The sequence below is a fragment of the Astyanax mexicanus genome, chromosome 1, assembly GCF_023375975.1.
Source record: "Astyanax mexicanus isolate ESR-SI-001 chromosome 1, AstMex3_surface, whole genome shotgun sequence".
Lineage (NCBI taxonomy): Eukaryota > Metazoa > Chordata > Actinopteri > Characiformes > Acestrorhamphidae > Astyanax > Astyanax mexicanus.
The window spans coordinates 69,174,108-69,193,708 of NC_064408.1; the positions used below are offsets into that span (position 1 = coordinate 69,174,108).

Here is a 19,601-nt window from a genome sequence, read left to right on the forward strand (position 1 = left end):
GCTGCATGGTCTATGTTTTACAGCTTAACTATAGATCACTAAAATCGGGCTCTTCGTTTCTTAGAGAATAACTTGAAGAAAGGTAGGCTTCCAATGTGACCCATACAGTTAAACAGTGAGTTTAAGTTATGTGCATTAATCTAGAAACTACAGTTCCACAGAACACATTTCAGCCACTGGGGTGGTGGTGGTCTTTCTCTTCTAAAAATCCTAAAGTGAAGTCTTTAAAGAAAGGCCTCTGGTATGGGAGGGAGTTCTAATTCAGGAGTAAGGCCTGAGTGTGTTCAAGAAGTTTTTAAATCCCTTTCCTAATTGTTGCACCTTTTTTATATTTGTAATCTACCCTTTCACTTTACACATCACGTGGTAAAGGTAAATTCCTTTCTTGTCATGTTTTTCTACACTCAAAGTCCATTTCACACCGGAGTTCTCCTTTAAAGCTCCACTAAGTAGGATTGAGATTTTGTGCTCGTGGGGTCCCCCTACAGTTGTAGAGTGCAATAAATGTTTCAGGCAGATTAGTTTCTCTTTCTTGTTTTCTGGCTTTCACAGACATATTCGGTCTGTTTCCAGCTTCTGCCAGAGTGTCTGTATGTTAGTTTGTTAAGAATGAACCAGTAGTCCTTGTAGAACTGTTAGAACTAAAGGTCGCAGTTCTCGTGAGCATTGGTCACGGCGGCCTCGGAAAACTTAGAGGAGCTCGGCAAATCAAGGAAATCCTACCTGGTGCTGCTTTAACTCTTCTAGACAATCTGTGCTACAAACCACTAGCTACTTCTTTGCACAATCACTGGGAAATCACCAGGGCTAGCAGTGTTTTCTACATGAGCACAAAGCTGTCCACTGACAATGCGTTAGCTGTAGTTCAAAAAGATGAATAATAACAGCACAGTGTGATGAGTCTTAGCAAGTGAGTGGAATCTCATATAACAAAAAAAATGGAGTGAAAATTGGTTTAAAATGATAAATGCAATACGTTTGGAAATGTACATGGTTAAAGTGACAGCCCTGTGTTCTGGGAATTTGGTGATTTAGAGACATCTCTGGTCAGAATGTGTAACTGCACAGAAATTGTGAAAATGTACATTTAATGCAGGAGAATTTTAATGAATTAATGTGTGAAATTCTGTGTTTTTGAAAAAAAAATTAGCCCACATGTCCAAAAAAAAACAACCAGACCACTATTTTTTTTATGAATATATGGTGGGACGATTGTGCCAAGACACTGTTACCATTTATTAGAATATTTTGATATTTGATCCACACAAAATTAAAAACACTACTGCTTTTATTTAACAATAAAAAAAGACAACATAATTGAAAAAAGGGGAAACTACATGTTAATAAGAGTTCAGTATGTAAATACTTACCTGCAGCTCCTTCACATGTTCTTTGGTCTGCTGGAGTGAAAATCGTGGGGATTTGCTGCACTCAAGCTTACTGCTGATGTTGGCTGTGTGTAGAGCTGCATCCCTCAGCTCAGTGTCAAAATAATTCCACTGTTCTTTCAGTCTGACCAGAGCAGCCTGTACAGCACACATCTGGGGCAGAAGAGAGAGAGTTGATATGCGAGATGAGATTGTATATACATTTAAAAAAAAACAAAAAAACATTTTTATTAGTCTGCTTTGTATGATTATGGATATTTATGAAGTAAATGTCTGAATTAGGATTTAGAATGTGATGTATTTGACCAAAACAAGAAGCTACCTGCTGCTTTAAAGCCTGCCACTGCTGAATGGCACTATCAACCTGCAAGTTGAATGCCTGATCTCCCGGGTGTTGTCCATCTTTACTTCCCAACAGGTGAAGAGATTTTAACTGCAGCAGCTCATCTGATTTTAAATTCAGCCTTTTCTCATCCTGAAAAAAAAAAACAGTGAAACAATTCCTCTCCCTATTTAAAACACATGCTAACGAATTAAGTAGTAATTAACAAAAGTAATTAGTACTCAGATGTTCTACTGATCAGTTGTTCTATTTAAATTTTCTTGGGCAAGTAAATGTAAAAACGTAATGTTTGCAAATACACAATACACAATGATATTAGAATGCAAATTTGTTTTTTTATTTGACATTTTACTTTTAATGCATCTTTTGTGATGGGCTGTATTAGAAGAAGAAAAAAAAATCTAATAAAAAAAAGTAATCAGTGCACCTTATAATCCAGTACACCTTATGTGTAAATTTTGCCGGTCAGGTTGTAAGGAGCAGTAAAGCCACTCCACTGAAGTACAGCGTTATACAGAAGTTCAGTGAAGTTTATCCAGCATCGAGGCTGGAGCAGTATTAGCATTAGCCGCTAAGTGCAGCACTAGCCCTTTCACCTTTTAGAGGGGAGAATATTGTTAGACTGTAGTCTGCGTATTTATCATGTTAAAACAAGCTACATGAGACGAATCGCCAGCTAATATCGCCCTGGTTCCTCACTGTATCGCTGTCGGGCGACATTAGCCACTAAGCGCTAGTGGTTAGCCGCTAAAGCTAATGCTCCAGATTTAGGGGAAATCTGGATATCTAAGCTTACTGTAAATAAATGGAAGTGCTTTATTCAACCAAATAAACAGTTTTCAGGCGAGAAATCTACGTAGATTAACCCTTTCCAGACTAGGGGAATAATCCCGATTTTTGGATATTTTCTTAATTTTGCCTTTAAAGGCACTTTCATTTAAAATAATACCCACATATTTTATATCAAAATGTTCAGAATAATCTCAACTATCTCAATAATAAGGGAATAAGTGGCCTGGAGGATGTATGAAGAGATTATGTGGCCCTAAACCTCAAAAATGTGAAATCCGATTTAAAAATTATTCCTATATAATGTTAAAAATATATTTTACTCGTGTGGATAAAATGTTTTGGTGCTTGAAATTGATTTACTAAAGTCTTAGCTTCACATCAGTAGTTAACTATATATAAAATAATATATAAATGTAAAATAAAGATATAAAATTATTTTTTTGTAAAAACGTTTATTCAGTAGCATGTTGCCATTCTACTTGACACAACAGCAAACAGCCATAAACTTGGACATAAACATAAAAAAAATCACTGTTCATTAGTAAATGTTTACTTTACTGTATTAAAAAACATTGTCTGTTCATTAGAAAATGCCTACTTTCACATATAAAAGCTAACTAAGTTTCCCTTTCTCCCACTCACCTAAGTGGAATGCAGAAGAGCCCACCTGAAGAGACGGTGGATTTACTCTCTTTTATTTCACTACACTTCACTTTACACCTAAACAGACTACCAGTGTTTTGCATTCACTACACACACAAATAAAAATTAAGAATAAAACTAAATACAACAAAGTCTAATTTGAACATAACAGTATGATATATATGGCACAATCCATCAGTGGTCATAAAATGTTTATTTGTATGCAATTTGTAAGTGAAGCTTACTTTTACTAAAAGAAAGAAAAACTTTATACAATAAATATTTACTAATGGGTAGAAAATGAATTTTCCAATAGCAAAGTAAATATTTACTGTGTACTAATCAATTTTGTCAGATCATGACTATAGAAACCTAACTAGCTTCAGTGTTTACTGTGTGTGTGCATGAGTGAGTGAGTGAGTGAGTGAGAGAGAGAGAGAGAGAGAGAGAGAGAGAGAGAGAGAGAGAGAGAGAGTGTCGGTATGTGTGTGTGTGTGTGTGTGTGTGTGTGTGTGAAAGAGAGAGTGTGTGAGTGTGTGTGTTCGCGTGTGTGTATGGGAGAGGGAGAGAGAGAGAGATTCCAGCTTCTCTATCAGCCCTGCGTTTCCCCAAAGATCCTTTCTCTACATACGGCAGCAGCATTTAGCTCGCTAGCTCGCGAACTCACATAACAAAACATCCCTAATGAGTGACAGTTTTATAAATACACTAAATACACTCACAGATCTTCAGTTGGATCCTGATCGGTTCTATATTTTTCCTCATTATAAGAATCAAAGCCGCTGATGCACTTCTACCTAAAACCGCTGCTTCTCTAACGCTGCTGTAACTTGAGCCGCGGTGAACTGTTTACACCCCGCCCCCACGTGTCTTTCTATATGACTCAGACTGATGTAATCATGTGTGGGAGGGTTTTTTGTGATTTTCTGAAAGCCTATTGGTCAGTTTTACACAACCAACAGAGATGACAGACACATGAATCCACCAATTATAGATGAGAGGCTGGTGACAGACACATGAATCCACCAGTCGCAGATGAGAGGCTGGTGATAGACACGCGAATCCACCAGTCACACAAGAGAGGCGGACCGTATTGCTCGTCTAAAAGGCATATAAATCCGGACCTGAGTGACGTACAGACTCAGGATTGGATATCATAAAAGGGCGGACTCTGTTGATTCAGGAAATGTTTGAACTGTGTTTCTGTGCCGTATTATTGCAAATCTATTTATAGAAACACCCAGCAACGCTGCGTTTGACGCGCCCGCGCGTCCGTCGTCTGGAAAGGGTTAAAATCCAGCGCTTGTTTGACTCTGAAATGTTGTTGTTTTTTTTTTTTTTTTTTAAATTACAGTTTTGCCAAGAGAGCAGAGCACAGGCTATTAATACTCACCTCTGAGCGGCCAAGAGCTGGCACTTAGCACGGTTAGCAGCCAATGCTAATACTGCTGGAGAACTAAACTGAAACTCTTTTATAACGCTATGCTTCAGCTGAGTGTCTTTACTGGTAAAATGTGTACATAAGGCACATTAGATTAAAAAGCACACTGATTATTTTTGGGAAAATTAAAGAATTTTAAGTGCGCCTTACAGTGCAAAAAATTCAGTACTCTGTTAAGGTGCACAGATGGTAGGATCAAAGTGTGTCTCCAACAGCATGAATTTATGCTTTATAGAGTTTATACAGTTAAGGCTGCTGGAGTCAGTGTGATGGTGCGGGGAATCTGTTCTTGAGACACTTAAATCAACAATAATATCACAGCCAGATACCTCATCTTGTAATGGCTACTTTCAGCACAACTATGATCACTGTCACACAGTGATAGAACACCTTTAGGATGTGGCAGAATAGAAGATAGAATGCAGCATGGACCAGAATATTATAGAAATGTATATTGTGGAATTCATGAAACCACAAGCCACAAAAATAAAGCTGTTTTGAGAGCAAATAAAGGCCCATTATCAGTATAGTGTTCCTGGTAAAGTGATTTGTTGAGTGTACAGGATTTTCCATAGTGTTTTCTAGACAGTAAAAGAAGGTTGCATCGCGATAAGGCTGAAAAGCGCCCCCTCTTGATTAAATATGTTTCTGCACCATGTATCACCTTTTGCTATGCGAACAAACAAAGGGTAAATCTCAGACTCTGCCAGCCCCCCATACCCCTTCTGGTTAACAAAGGCCCTACTTTTACAAACCAATTTTCTGCAGAAACCCTGGTTTATTCATACCACCAACTTTCTCAAGTTACAGCAAAGCAGATCTTGAAATCAGCTTTAATTGCCTTTGCGAAAAATATTTTACGTTTAATTTGAATCATAAGCTTTTTAGTTCTGTCAGGACTGGCTAGATCAGATCTGTTTCCCAAAATTGACAACGTCAACGTCAAACCTATTGGCCAAAGCGTACACAAATACATACCTCATAATCCTTTAAAGCGTGCTCTATTTCTGTCCAGCCAGCTGGCCTCCTATTGAGTCTCATCTTCTCTTCTTGCTCTGAGATCCAGCAGTGACTTCGCTGCAGGTGTTCCTCTCTGTTCTTGCAGTCCAGCCTTTTGAGATCCATTTCATGTATCTATATAGAAAGCGCACATTTCAAATGACTCGCTCTCTGGTACTTATTATGTGCTCACAAAAAAAAATACACTTTATGAATCATCATGGTCTTTTAGCAGATTCTCTGCGTATGTTATATATTGGGTTTCCTTCTTCAGCCTTAACTTTCTGTACATCTGCAATATGAATTCATGTGAATGAGTTGTATGTGTTGGTTGTAGTACTAGTACATACCTGGCTGTCAATCTTCCCCTGTAGGAATGTCCAGCGGAGGCTGAGGTTGCCAAGTTGTTCAGCAAGGATCAATCGCTTGTTACGATGACTGGCAGAGTCTTGCACACAGTTCATCTTCTCCACAGACTGGATGAGGAAGTCTAGACATGGTTGCCGGCTTGTAACTTCTGCTTTACAGGCCTGAGGAAAAACAGTGAATGTGGTATTGTTTGACTTCATGACAATTGAAAACCATACATTAACATTTATACATGCTTATTCCAATAGGTGTCAACTGCCATAAGGGCTGCTTGTGGCAACTTTTGTGTATAAGTGCCAAGTGACAGATTTTCTGTGACATTAGGTTGTCATGACACTTAGCCCACTTGCAGCTTTATTAGCCATGGGATGCACATTTAAATGGTCTAGTCTTTTAAGTAGTGCTGTCAATGGATTAAAAAATAAAATTAATTATGTAAATAATCACAATTAATCACACTTCCTTAAGACTAAGCTTAATGTGAATAAAAGTGTATATGCTATATAAATGTCTATCCTATACCTGGCTTCAGACATGATTGCCATTAGGTTCAGGTTAAAAGTTAAAAGGGATGAGAGTGTTGATGGGGAGGGAGGGAGATATACTTTTAGCTGCTGCACAAGCGTAGAGAGCTCAGTGGAATCCTGGACATGTTGCTCTCTGGAGATTTCCTCCTCCAGTCTGCCCTCCATGTGCTCCAGCCAGGAGTTCAGTTCAGCCAGGACCTCACCATGATCCAGGTCTGCCAGCAGCTAATACAAGCACAGAGGGAGTGGCTTTTTTAGGAGTAGCCATCGTAACATTTGATTCATCGTCCTACACTGCACAATCATTTTAGGAGTGAACATATAACACCTGAACATAATCAGTAAACAGTACTGTATTTTTGGACATTAAGGGGAACCGGATTATAAGGCGCATTTTGAGCGAAAATAGTTAGGAACAGGGGTGTAGCTATGTTTCCCTTCAAATACTAAGAAAACAAAACTGCAGTAAAAAAAAAAAAAAAAAAAAAAAAAACTAAAGAAAAATTCTTTCAAAGTCAAATAATCTCTAATCTACACAGATTTCTCTCCAGAAAACTGTTTATTGGGATGAGTAAAGTGCTTCAGTTTATTTAAAATAACCTTATATTTCCAGTTTTTTAGCGTGGTTAACAGCGGTTCTAGCCACGGTTAGCTGCGTTTATCGCTACTAAACGCCACAAGACAGCGCTACACTGAGGAACTCTGAGTGTTCCAGTAACCCAGGGTGATAGACTACAGGCAGGCAGACTACAGTTCGATATACTCACCTCTGAACGGCTAAAGAGCTAGCACTTAGCATGGTTAGCGGCTAATACAAATATATTTCCAGTAAAACTTTAGTAAAACTGCTGTATAAAGCTGTACTTCAGAGAAGTGGCTTAATTATAGGGTTTTAAGTGCACCTTATTGTGAGAAAAATACGGTATATAAAATCTTACAGATCACAAGTAACTGTGTGCTCTCAGCAGAAAGCAAAGAATCCCCAGCTGATCATACTAACACAATGGTATATGTATAGAAAACTCCAGCTTACATGTTCCAGTGTATGCTGAACAGAAGGTAGTGTGTTCATAAGATCTGTCCAGTCTTGCTCAAGCTGTGTTAAATGTTGGTGCAGTTCAGGAACCTCACCGTCTGACAGCATCATGACCTGAGTGCCTGCTTTTACTGCAGCAGCTTTCTGCACAGACCTACTCTCCAACTCCTCACAGAACTCCTGAAACACACCATTTCAAGCTCAGTTACTTTACCTTAAATATATCAATCAAGTCATGTTGAGCGTCTTAAGTTTGTTTTCTAAGCAATTTGTACTGGAGCAGGTTAATAGGTTAAATGTACACTACCGGTCATTTTTTAAAAAGTTAATTTTACATTTTTTTGTTCTCATTTACCATTATATATCTACTAGAGGCATATTATATCTGTAAAGTATCCTTTATTTTACTTTAATCCTGAATATGTGGAGATCTATGGAGAGCATTATTAGTATCATGACATTGTGGATCATTGACTGAAAAAAATGGTAAAATTCTTGTATTTTTTAATATCTCAGTCAGGGATGTAGCATATCATATTGTATGCAATAATATAATTTTCATTTTGCTGCAGTAGTGAATTCTTGAAATATTTATTTTTGAATTCAGTGTTTTATCAATTGTTAGTGGTTACTGTCATTTTTAACAAGGAAAATACTTAAATTTGTGGGGTTGTTTTTGCCATCTTACCACATTACAAAACAATTTAAATTGAAATAATGAAAGAAATAAAAAAGAAACAAAGAACTAAGAAAAGACGTAAAAGAAGAAATAAAAGTTAAGAATAAAGGTGGTTAAATATTAAAATCAAACAGCAGACACTTACCATATCCAACCAGCACAGTAACATCATTCTGATATTAAACCATTACTTCATCCTACACCTCCAGCCTAACATCAGTCGGAACATAAATGCACAAAACAGTGGGGTAGGGCTAAGTGGTAGGGACAAGGGGTGAAATGAGATTGGGCATAAGTCTTAGTTACAGCAGGGAAGAGGGAACTTCAAAGAGATCTGACAGGTGCAGTAATAAAGTCACTGCTAAGATGATTAAAAATAAATAAAAAATACTAGGAGTGTTCTAAAACTTTTGACTGGTAGAGTAGCTAATGTATAACTAAAACCATTGTGCGAATTCAACAGCCATTGCTTATTGTGGAACCTAATAGTAACAGATGGACAAAAAGCAAAGCTTTTAAGACCTTAAGATTTGCTGCAACAATTCTGTGATTACTGAACACCATTTAAATCATTTGTATAAATAATTACTTTAAGCAATAATTCAGGCATGTTGGCACAGTGCTAATTACTTGTTTTCTGCGTCACATGGCAAGCTATTCTGTTTTTTTTTTTTTTCAGAGGTACAAGATTTACGTTTTAACCACTAATAGTCAATTACCATGAGCTTTGGCAGAAGGAGTTTTGAGTCAGCCGGGTTGTTCCACATCTGCGACTGCGATCGAGCAGTACCCATCCATGTCCGCAGGTCAGCAGAACTGCGCTGAAACCTACAGAACAATCACAATCAGGTCTTTAACCTTTTTTTTAGCTGTGACCCTTTTTAGGGTAAAAGCATTTTCTTGTTTTATATATAATTCATACGCCCTATCCAGACAGGAGAAGTTTCTCAGAGGGACGTCTGTGTAAATTTTTTCACACTTTTACTCAACGATAAAACTCTTACATCCGGACTGCTATTGAAAAAACAGGAGGACCAGTGAGTTTTTTTTTGCTTTCTTGGTCACGTGACATCACGTTCAGTAGCTCATCCATTGGACAGTGGATAAATAGCTATTTTATTAAACACGAGGTGATGAAACTGATGTGCATCTGGATGTGAATAAAATTACTTTACAACCACAGAGTTCACCAAAAAGTAGTCGGTAATTCAGCCAGTCATTTTCTCAGATAAAGTCTGAGAAAAACACACACATGGTCGTTCCGGATGGGAATAAAATCACAGATTTTATTCCCCCCCACCCCCCACCCCCCTATAACAGAGAAAATTACCCCAGGACCTCCTGAGAAACTGATCCCATCCAGACAGGGCTTAAGTGCGTGTGCGTGAGTGTGCCACACCTATCATAATTGACTCTCATCTCTTTTGTGCGTTGGCTCTCATACTCCAGTCGTCTGCTGAAAGCCAGCCAGTTTGCCTCCAGCCCTGATCCAGAACAAACATTTCCAACTTTTCCAAAATTTCCGGACTGCAGAGTCCGGCCCAAGTCACACAGCAGCCCTAACTGAGGTCTGCTGTCCTCCAGAAATCCTCGCAAACGCTGTGAAAGAGGGAAAGAGATAGAAAGCAAAAAAGAAAGAACACAGAACAGATAAACAAAGTCTGTTAAAGAGAGAAAGAACAAAAAAAAAAAACAACATTGATAAAAAGAAGACCCTTTCATCATCTGTACACAGTATTCGATCCCCACATTACTCTCCCTGCATCCTCGCCATCCCTTTTCAGCGCTATGGCAACATCAGCCCCCTCACTTCTGCCTCTTGAGGATTATGGAATGGGAATGAATTCTGAGTAAATCTATTACCGTCATCCAATAGGCACTGTTCCCCATTCTGCATGAGTCAATCGGGCTGAGAAATGAGCTTCCATAATTGTGGGAGAAGAAATAATACAAGAGCAGCGGGCATCAGAACATGGAGTTCTGCAGACATGGCAACCACCTTTCCAAGTAATTTGATTTGAAATAGAGTGTGCTGTAAAGGGTCCCATACGACCAAAGCCAATGAATCCTCCACAAAGGAGAAGGACCTCCTCCTCCATCTCCTTCAGGCCTCATGTACCAAAAGCTGCTTCTGCTAGTACATCAGAGGCCCTGCCAAAAGAAGAACCTTATAACCTCGCCATCACTGAGTATAATGAGTTTACCTCACAGACAGCTGAACAGCACCTGATAAAACTGTGATCATCAGACTCCGACCGAAAGAGAGAGAGAAAGCAGGACGTTGGTAATCAGACTGTGCGTACTAAGAACAAAATCTGAGCACAAAATCTACCTATTCTGGGAGTTTTATCTTTCAACTTTAAGAATTAAATAACTTTAAAAGTAAATCTTACTTGGTAGGCCTGCAGTCGTTCCTCTAGCTGTTGTTCATTTTCCAGATCCAGTGCTTCACTGGGCATGGCTGCCTCCAGCTCTTCCAGCTGCATGCACAAAATCCCCTTCATCTCCTCATACTGACACCACTCCTGTATTCCACACCCAGCAGGATATAGGAGAAAAAAATGTGCACACAAGTCAATGACTGCAAGGCACGGACATTACTTACAATTCATCAATGGTGTTCATATGGAGTGCTAGATCATTTTTAAAGGAGTGAAGTTAAAGGGATGTTTTATCCTGTTTAATAACTACTGTCTACTAACCTCTTTCTTTCATTTTAAGACCTACCACACCAAGGTCCCAAATCAAAGTAATCTTGTTACTGAGGTTAAACATTGGCCAGTGTGCTCATGGCAAGATGACGTTAATTATCTTGTACTCTTGCATTTACCATTCCTTTAATCCACAGTTTAAATATATCATAGAAGGTGTTACTACCCACACTGGACAACATGTGAAAATGACCAATGAACAGTCTGGAAATCACCCATCAATCAAAAAGATTTGTCAATCATCATCAGAGAGATGTTTCTTCTGTGCTTTTACATTTTTTTTTTGCCTCCCTCCCAAAACACAGGGTTTAATTAGCAAATATTGTTGTGAGGTGCCAATTGCAAGTTTTTCTCCTCTTTGTATCTTCTCTGAAGAGTGGCAACATGAAACCCTCAAAACACGACTCCTAAATGATCTGAAAACAAAGATGTTCAACATCATGGTTTAGGGAAAGAATATATAAAAAGCTAAATCTGGAACATAGTGAGGAAATGGAAGACCTCAGGCACAGTTCCAGTTAAGACCTGAATTGGCAGAGCAAGAAAAATCTTAGATAAGCAGAGGAGAAGGATGGTGAGAACAGTCATAGTCATCCTACAGACCAGCTCCAAACACCTACATCTTCATCTTACTGCAGATAGTGTCACTCTGCATCATTCAACTATTGAAGTTGGAATGGTGCGCCGGTGTTGCCAAGATAGCATCTGATGGGTGACTGTTGTCTAGGTTCTAATCAGTCAGTAGTGCACCCATTGCACAGATAGCAATAATCTGGCAGATATGCCAAATTAATCACGATTACACGAATAATAGAATACTCTTGTGATTAATCTGAATACTTTTATTAAACTATGGACACATCAATAAACATCTGTAGTAACTTCACTAAAATTGTTAAACAACTGGTCCACAACATTTTCCAACAATTCACCAACATATTATGTTTGTTTTCTAACATTTCTTTTTTTCATATGTTGGAAACCTGGTATTTAGTATTGGTAAAAAAGCTAAATGCTAATTAAACAATGTTTGTACCTGTATTTTTTGTTGCATGCAAGATCCTTGCTTGTGAGCCTCCAGGAGTAACTCAGTGACCAGCTGCTCAATTTCTCCTTGACCCTGCAGCGCCCCCTCTGGTAGCTTCTTAGACAAATGCAGGATCATCAAACGGTATCTCTTTAGCTCCTGCAAGTATTTCTGTCAGCACATTCATAAAAAGACAAAACAGAATAAGTGATAGACCGACCTGAAGACCCAGGTGACATACTACTTTGGTGTTTTGGCCACACACAGTTCAGCGTTTCTGTGCTATTCATTAAACACCTAAAAACTCTGGCTGTCACCTTATGTGCTTGAATTACTTCTGATGAAAAATTATAAATAAGTAATAAAGTGTTTGAAGAACATTCAACAGGACTGTAATAAAAGTCATGGATTGGCAGGAGTTTAACTTGAGTCTGTGTACCTTTTGTCCTCTGAAGAGGCTCTGGAGTTCAGTGCAGCTGTGAGGCTTAGGGTTTTGGCTGTTTCGCACTCGTTCAGAACCCAGGTCCAATAGAGCCTTTAGAGCCTGCAGAAGAGAATAACAGCAGCGCTGCAGTGCTGCATTTTCTCCAACTGACCCCTGCAGCTCTCGTGTGGAGCTCCATACTTGGCCCTGCCCTGTCTGGAAGAACAGCAAAAAGAAAATAAATCAATCACAAGATCTCACACTGTATAAAAGAGTACATATACTATAGGTTGACTTAAAATAAAACCTAATGGGTTATTTTTTTTTCACCCACTGGTAGCACTGCTGATCAAAGTACATGCAAATACACACAAGGCCAGTCTGCCATGGACTGGATGAGGAATTGATTAAACAGATTTTTGTGAGAAAATGTTAAGAAATACATTTTTTAAAGTTTAAATGCCTCACTTTACTAGAGTTAAAGTTACGTTTAGGTTAGAATAAGGGTTCATTTTACATTTCGTGTAGATTTAAGGTGTACGCTAAGATTAGGTTATGGTACAGATTGTGGAAATCAAATTACATACATTTTTGGTCAGTTTTTTCTTGGCTACAGTAACCAATTTAGAGACTGGTTTGATTAACTGACTATCAGTTAGGAGTTGATTATTAGGTGTGATTAATTTAGTAATTAAATTTTACAAGAATACCAATGTGGATGTTCAATGTTGGATCAGGCTGAAGAGTGATCATTTACCATAACATGACTGCATTACTTCCTTTTTTGAATATATTCTTTTTCAAATAACATTTCTCAAGCAATTAAAGGTCAACTATGGTTGCATAAAAAAGATGGTTCATATCATATTGTGGTGATAATTATGTTATAATTACTACTATAATGTGTCCTATTTTCGTTACAGTATAAAATCACTTTGTTTCTTTGGAGCATTCGTCATTTATTAAAGACTCCGTCGTGTTTGATACAGGATGGAAATTTACCTGTGGGCTGGCCTGATCCTGAATAAGACTTCGTGGATCATCTTGTTGAGTTTCTGTACTCTTCAGTATGGCCACTGGGTTTTCTAGCAACTGTTCCTCAGTCTGTTCAACATGAAATATGAAATGGTTTAATACAGAAGAAAAATGCATGCCATAAATACCATGCATGGTACACAGTAAGGTATGGTTTACATTAGGCATGTCACAATAACCATTTGTGTGTGGATGATGTATTGTACCAGAATTAATCTCAATAAATGCCAATAAGACAATAATTCAATAACATAACCACGCTTCTGTTTTTAAATGAAGGCGACAATCTGGCTTTACAGCTCTGGAAAACATTAAGACAGCACTTTAGTTTCTGAATCTGTTTCTCTGATTTTGCTCTTTATAGGTTTATGTAAAATGTAAAGTAAAATGAACATTGTTGTTTTATTCTATAAACTACAAATTACAAATAAAAATATTATTTAGAGCATTTATTTGCAGAGAGAAATGGATGAAAAAAAAAGATGCAGAGCTTTCAGACCTCAAATAATGCAAAGAAAACAAGTTCATAATAAGTTTTAAGAGAAAATCAATATGGTGGAAGTAATCAATATTTGGTCGAATAACTCTGGTTTTTAATCACAGTTTTCATGCATCTCGGCCTGTTTACTTCCACCAATTTTACACACTGCTTTTGGATAATTTTAGGCCACTCCTGGTGCAAAAATTCAAGCAATTCAGCTTGTTTTGGTGGTTTGTGATCATCCATCTTCTTCTTGATTATATTCCTAAGGTTTTAAATTTGGTAAAATCAAAGAAACTCATCATTTTTATTGGTTTCTTATTTTTTTCCCTAGAGCTATATGTGTTATTATTACCTTAATAAACAAAAAAAGGGGTGATTTTTGGGTCAGCAAAAATTAAAGTCTGTTCAGATCTGTACAAATAAGTAAATTACATAATTATCGTGAAAGACATATTCAGTGTCTTATACAAATAAAATAATTGAATTAAATACAATCTGTATTTTTAAACAAAGCTGACATACAGGCCCATTGACATCAATGGGTACACCTTAATAAGTGAAACGTTTAAGATATGTTGATAATTCATTTATCATGACAGGCCTAGTTTACACACAATTTTGTTTTGTCATTTTAATTGATTTAATATTTTAAACACAGTAATTACTAGAATATTCCATATTGAGAATTTAACCTGAAGCTGAGGCGAATGACCCAGCTGTCTGTTCAGCAGCTCCTCTTGGGATGACAGGGCTTTCTGTGTGGAGGATATGTAGCTTTGAAGACACTTCAGGCAGGAAGACACTTGTGATGCTTCCAGACCAAAGGCTTCAGTGATCTGTGAGTCCCCCTCACTTATCTCATCGCTTACAGAGGACAGCTGTGCTGAAATACACTGAATCAAACAGAACTGAGGTCAGACTACAATATTAGTGATGGTCTTTAAAACAACTCTTTACTTTTGCTTATGTTAAAGTTTAGGTGGTAGTTTAGCGCTCAGCATCATGTGATTCATGTTACCTGCAGGTTTAGCAGCTGGAGCTGGTAGGCTTCTCTGCTGTTCTCTGATGGAGTGTGGAGTAGTGTGTGAGTGACGCTGGCGAGTGAGTGACTCAGACCAGTGAGGGTCTCACACAGCTCAGACTGAACAGCTTCCTGTTCCTCTCCTGCAGCAGCCTGAAGGAAATAATCAGCAGACTCATGCTGGGAACACTAAGACTACACAAAGACAGCATTTCTGTACCTATACATTTAACCGGATTAACTCGTTTCTTCTAAATGGACTTGTTAAAACTGATCAGACAGTCAAGAACTAGCATTAGGAATCGTCAGTAATAAACAGTTCCAGAGTATAATACATTCTTTGGCTATTCAAACGGTCTTGGGTTCTACCAAGGTTCTTATAGAAAAGTCCGTTCACTTGATGAACATTGTTGCAAAGCTACCAGGCTTCCTTACAGCCAGGCTTCCTAGGCTATGATCTGTACGAATGCGAGGAAGCCCAAAATAACTGAAACTGATTCAAAGTCAAATAACCATTTAAGAAACATATTTTAACCACTGATTTTCTTTGGCTTGTTCTGGCTACTGCACTTGCACAGATCTCCACACTAAGAAAGAGCTTTCCCCACTAAAGCCACAATCGTCTTGCCCCTCTCAGCTCACAGCATAAATAGCAAGTTGATTATATCTCTTTGTAGACGGGCAGGACTTCATCCATAAACACACATCATGTTGAGAGTTTTGAGAACCTCCACTTATATTTCAACTAATGATTGTTCTCATAATTTGTAATGTCTTTGGCTCTACTGAAAAGCATAGGCTAAGAACAGATTTCTCTCCAGAAAACTGCTTATTTGGGTGAATAAAGCGCTTCTGTTTATTTACAGTAAGCTTAGATTCCTACATTTCTCCAGTGCTAGGCCGGAGCATTAGCATTAGTGGCTAACCACTCCGAGCAGACTACAGGTTAATAATATTCACCTCTAAACGGGGAAATAGCTAGCGTGGTTCGTGGGTAACACTAATACTACTTTAGCCCCGGTGCTGGAAAACTAAAATAACACTGCAATTTGGCGAAGTCTCTTTACTGCTTCTTAAAACCTGACTGGTAGAATACATACATAAGATGCACTGGATTAAAAGGCACACTGACGGTTTTTGGGATAAGTAAAATATTTTAAGAGTGCCTGATATGGCAAAAGATATGGTACTCTTAAGTATACAAAACAACTTTCAGGGAAGCCAATCTCAGAAGCAAATCTGACAGTGAGTCAAAAATGAATAATAGCTTCAACATTCAACATACTTAAAGAATCACAAAGTGAAACTGTGGCATTCACATCCCAGTGAATAGTTACTATTTTTCATTTGTGGTTTTAGCCATTTATCTCCATTCACCACATTCATTTTTGACTCGCACATGGTTTGAAGTCGTTTTTTTCATGTAACAGGGGAGATAAGAAGTGAGTAGCCTCTCCATAAGCTAACTCTGGCTTGGTTGCGAGTTCATTTACATGAGAGTAAACAACATTCCTGTTCATTATTTGTAAACTAATGACTCGTTCAGTTCAACGTTCACAAAAATTATATATAGGAATAGACAGTCTTACCGATGTACTAACTCTGCATGCACTTTGCCGGATATGACAGAGTCGATCAGAATATCCAAGCATTTCCTGCATGATGGAGTGTCCTGTATCACCTGCTCCATCATGTGGAGACAACCCTGTCACCTACAGAGAATGTGAAAAAATAAATTCATTAAAAATACAAAATGTAGATATATAATACATCTTATACGTAAGTCATTAAAAAACACACTGTATAAATACACTGTCACATCCAGGGTGTCAATATTTTTATTTTATTTATTTTTTGAAATATTTGGGAAAGAGCTGACCTCTGCAGAGCTTGATTCCATAAGAGCCTGAAGTCTGAGGAGAAGCTGCGTCCAGGTATCTCTGGCTGTTGCTATTTCCCCTGGTTGTCCAGGAACATGGGGTCTCTTACTACTGGACCTTAATAAAGAGGCAAACACATCTATTTTACACAATTTATATATATATATATATATATATATATATATATATATATATATATATATATATATATATATATATATATATATCATTTTTACAAATGATGATGTAACAACAACAGCTTTACTATCATCCAGAACCAAGCCTCCTTAAAACATGCTGGTAGCAATAATGACACGTAAAACACTCTTAACAGGAACCAAGACTCAAGGAGGGGACCAATTTTAATCTGGTTGATACCAGAGCTTGAACAAAACAAAACAGAAGTACAATAACTGTTTAGATGTGAAATATAAAGATGTATATTTCATGTGAGCAAGAATTGAGCTATAAAGATTTGAATAATACACAAGTGCATTATGAGAAGAATAAACTAGTTTAATGTCTAATCGGGATAATCAATCGGACACATGGTCATGCTAGATAAATCTGCAGGGTGCATCAAAGCAAGCAGTGTGGTAGAGCAGGATCAGGGCAGCATCAGAGCAGAAAAGCAGTGACCGGTCATCTTAATGCACTAGAGCACATGTGTCAAACACAAGGCCCGCGGGCCAAATGTGGCCCGCCACGTCCTTTTATGTGGCCCGCGAGAGCTTGTAAAATCTTAGTGTCTATAATAAATAGGTCAGAAGCGTTTTTTGACCAAAAACTACATTTCCCACAATGCTTGTCGATTGTATTACCCGCGAAGTTACGGCTTACTGCCACTACACGGCAGTGTAGTCATTGATGTGGAAACCCTGCCGGAGGGAAGGCGTAACTTCGCGGGTGTAATTGAGACATACAAATGTTTATCCCATAATATCCAGAAAAAGAAAAGTTGATGCAGACAGACGGCTGTGCTTCAAGGCGAAAGACCGGTATGCCTTTTGTGTTACTAAGAGTGTTACTGACCAAAATAAACGCTTTTTAGGAGAGATATAAGTTGTGTGTAAATATTTATAAGACAATAGCTGACAAAATCTGTTTTAATGACGTTAATAAACATCACTGTGACAGCGCTAGTCACAGTTTCACCACAGCAAAGGACGAGGACGTGAATCACTTATCTAACCAGCCTTTACTGATTTCTGTCCCTAAAAACCCTTTCAATAACCTCCAATAGCCTTTAATATCCCAGCAGTGACTCCGTGACGGCTTCTCTGAACTGCTGCTGTTAGCTGCTTGGGCTGAAAGATGAACTGTATTATCCGGTTAGTGGGGTTAAAACCTTTATTTCATACACGGAAGAACTTAAAAATTGTAAAAACGCTCCAGACTGGCTCAGCTGAGCCCTGTAGCCCGTGGCTGTGCTGTAGCTCTGACTAAGTAAAGACTGCGGGCCAGCAGCTCCCACTAGTGGTTGTATGAGGAACTGCTAAATCTGAGGAAATGCTAAATCTGTCACATGTTCTTAACAGCTCACAATTTTTGATTTTATATTTATTAAGCCTTATTTCAGTATCAAACGTTTTGATCACAGTTAATATAACTTGTATTTTATGTCATTTCTATTCACTTGAATAGTTTGGTTCTTGATTGATGGAGTTTTTGGATTTCATAACATGACAAAGGATTTATGTTAATAGAGCAACAAGCAAAATTTTTTCCATGCAACTGTAATATTTGATTGAATAAATAATATATTGAGAGTTATTTAACATTAAGGAGTAATTACATTCATTTTATATTACATCTGGTTACATTTTATTACATTTATAAGTTACATCTGGCCCTCAGAGGACAGCCAATATGCTAATGTGGCCCTCGGCCAAAATGAGTTTGACACCCCTGCACTAGAGATCAAAGGGGTTAAAAGGGTCATGGAAAAAACAGGGAAAATCATCCAGCAAAGAAACAGAGTCCAGGGGCCACATCTATTGCAGCACTCATTCAAAAACTGATTTTCAAAGTGATTCAAACTGGACCCAGTCTTTCAAGAGTTTAAAAATGAGAATTGCATAATACCTTCTGTGTGTAATATAATTTAAATAAAACAGGAACTAAGACGAAAACATTCTGATTAAATATGTCATTTTCAAGTAAAAGTCCTTAAAACATTTTTAGTTAGTGCATAATATTAAAAAATGAATTAAATTAGAAAAGAATGTTAATTAGACTAATTTTCTCCAGTGGTCACTGTAAAAGTAAGCAGTATCCTACCCAGCATATTTCTTGGTCTTTTTCTGTGTCTGTTCCTCTTGCTCCAGGTCGGAGGTGCTGCCATGGCGAGCAATGGCCCCAATCAGATCTTTCTGCTTAATCAGTTCACTCTGAATCTGCTACAAGAGAAAGCTTAAAATAAACTGTGTGCTAAAACATACAGCATATTTCTGCTGTAATTCACAACCCACCATCTGGTAATACAGTTAGCTCAGCCTAAATTATTGATGGCTTGTAAAATATAATTAAAAAATGTACATCATGGTTCAAAAGTTGAATTGCAATAATAAAAAACTGGCAAAAAAAATTCACCATAATTTCTAATAAAAGTGGGCGATATTGTAAAAATATTGTGTCATGACAAAATATAGTAGATATGGGGCTCCGAGTGGCCCAGCAGTCTAAAGCGCTGCTACTATGATCAGGAGATCATAGCTGGTTCAAATCCTGTTCATGTAGCTTGCCATCAGCTGCAGGAGCTCTGAGAGAGTATAAGTGGCCTTGCTCTCTCTGCGTGGGTAGA

At 37.9% G+C, this 19,601-nt stretch overlaps 1 protein-coding gene across 8 annotated transcripts in view; it reads right to left on the bottom strand.

Annotated features, from left to right (window-relative positions):
- LOC103031412 (nesprin-2) overlaps positions 1-19,601 on the bottom strand; it is a 157,193-nt gene that overhangs the window by 46,329 nt on the left and 91,263 nt on the right. For 7 of the 8 annotated variants that reach the window (XM_049482150.1, XM_049482120.1, XM_049482143.1 and 4 more), the window contains 17 exons: positions 19,079-19,197; positions 16,798-16,915; positions 16,508-16,630; positions 14,916-15,071; positions 14,590-14,790; positions 13,381-13,482; positions 12,394-12,594; positions 11,964-12,125; positions 10,610-10,741; positions 9,616-9,815; positions 8,936-9,044; positions 7,535-7,717; positions 6,580-6,726; positions 5,956-6,135; positions 5,585-5,740; positions 1,711-1,863; positions 1,371-1,541 (listed from right to left, as the gene is read on the bottom strand). In XM_049482150.1, coding sequence (XP_049338107.1) covers positions 1,371-1,541; positions 1,711-1,863; positions 5,585-5,740; positions 5,956-6,135; positions 6,580-6,726; positions 7,535-7,717; positions 8,936-9,044; positions 9,616-9,815; positions 10,610-10,741; positions 11,964-12,125; positions 12,394-12,594; positions 13,381-13,482; positions 14,590-14,790; positions 14,916-15,071; positions 16,508-16,630; positions 16,798-16,915; positions 19,079-19,197 — 2,613 coding nt within the window. The remainder of the gene's footprint in view (positions 1-1,370; positions 1,542-1,710; positions 1,864-5,584; positions 5,741-5,955; positions 6,136-6,579; positions 6,727-7,534; positions 7,718-8,935; positions 9,045-9,615; positions 9,816-10,609; positions 10,742-11,963; positions 12,126-12,393; positions 12,595-13,380; positions 13,483-14,589; positions 14,791-14,915; positions 15,072-16,507; positions 16,631-16,797; positions 16,916-19,078; positions 19,198-19,601) is intronic. The other variant, XM_049482127.1, reaches the window with a different exon arrangement.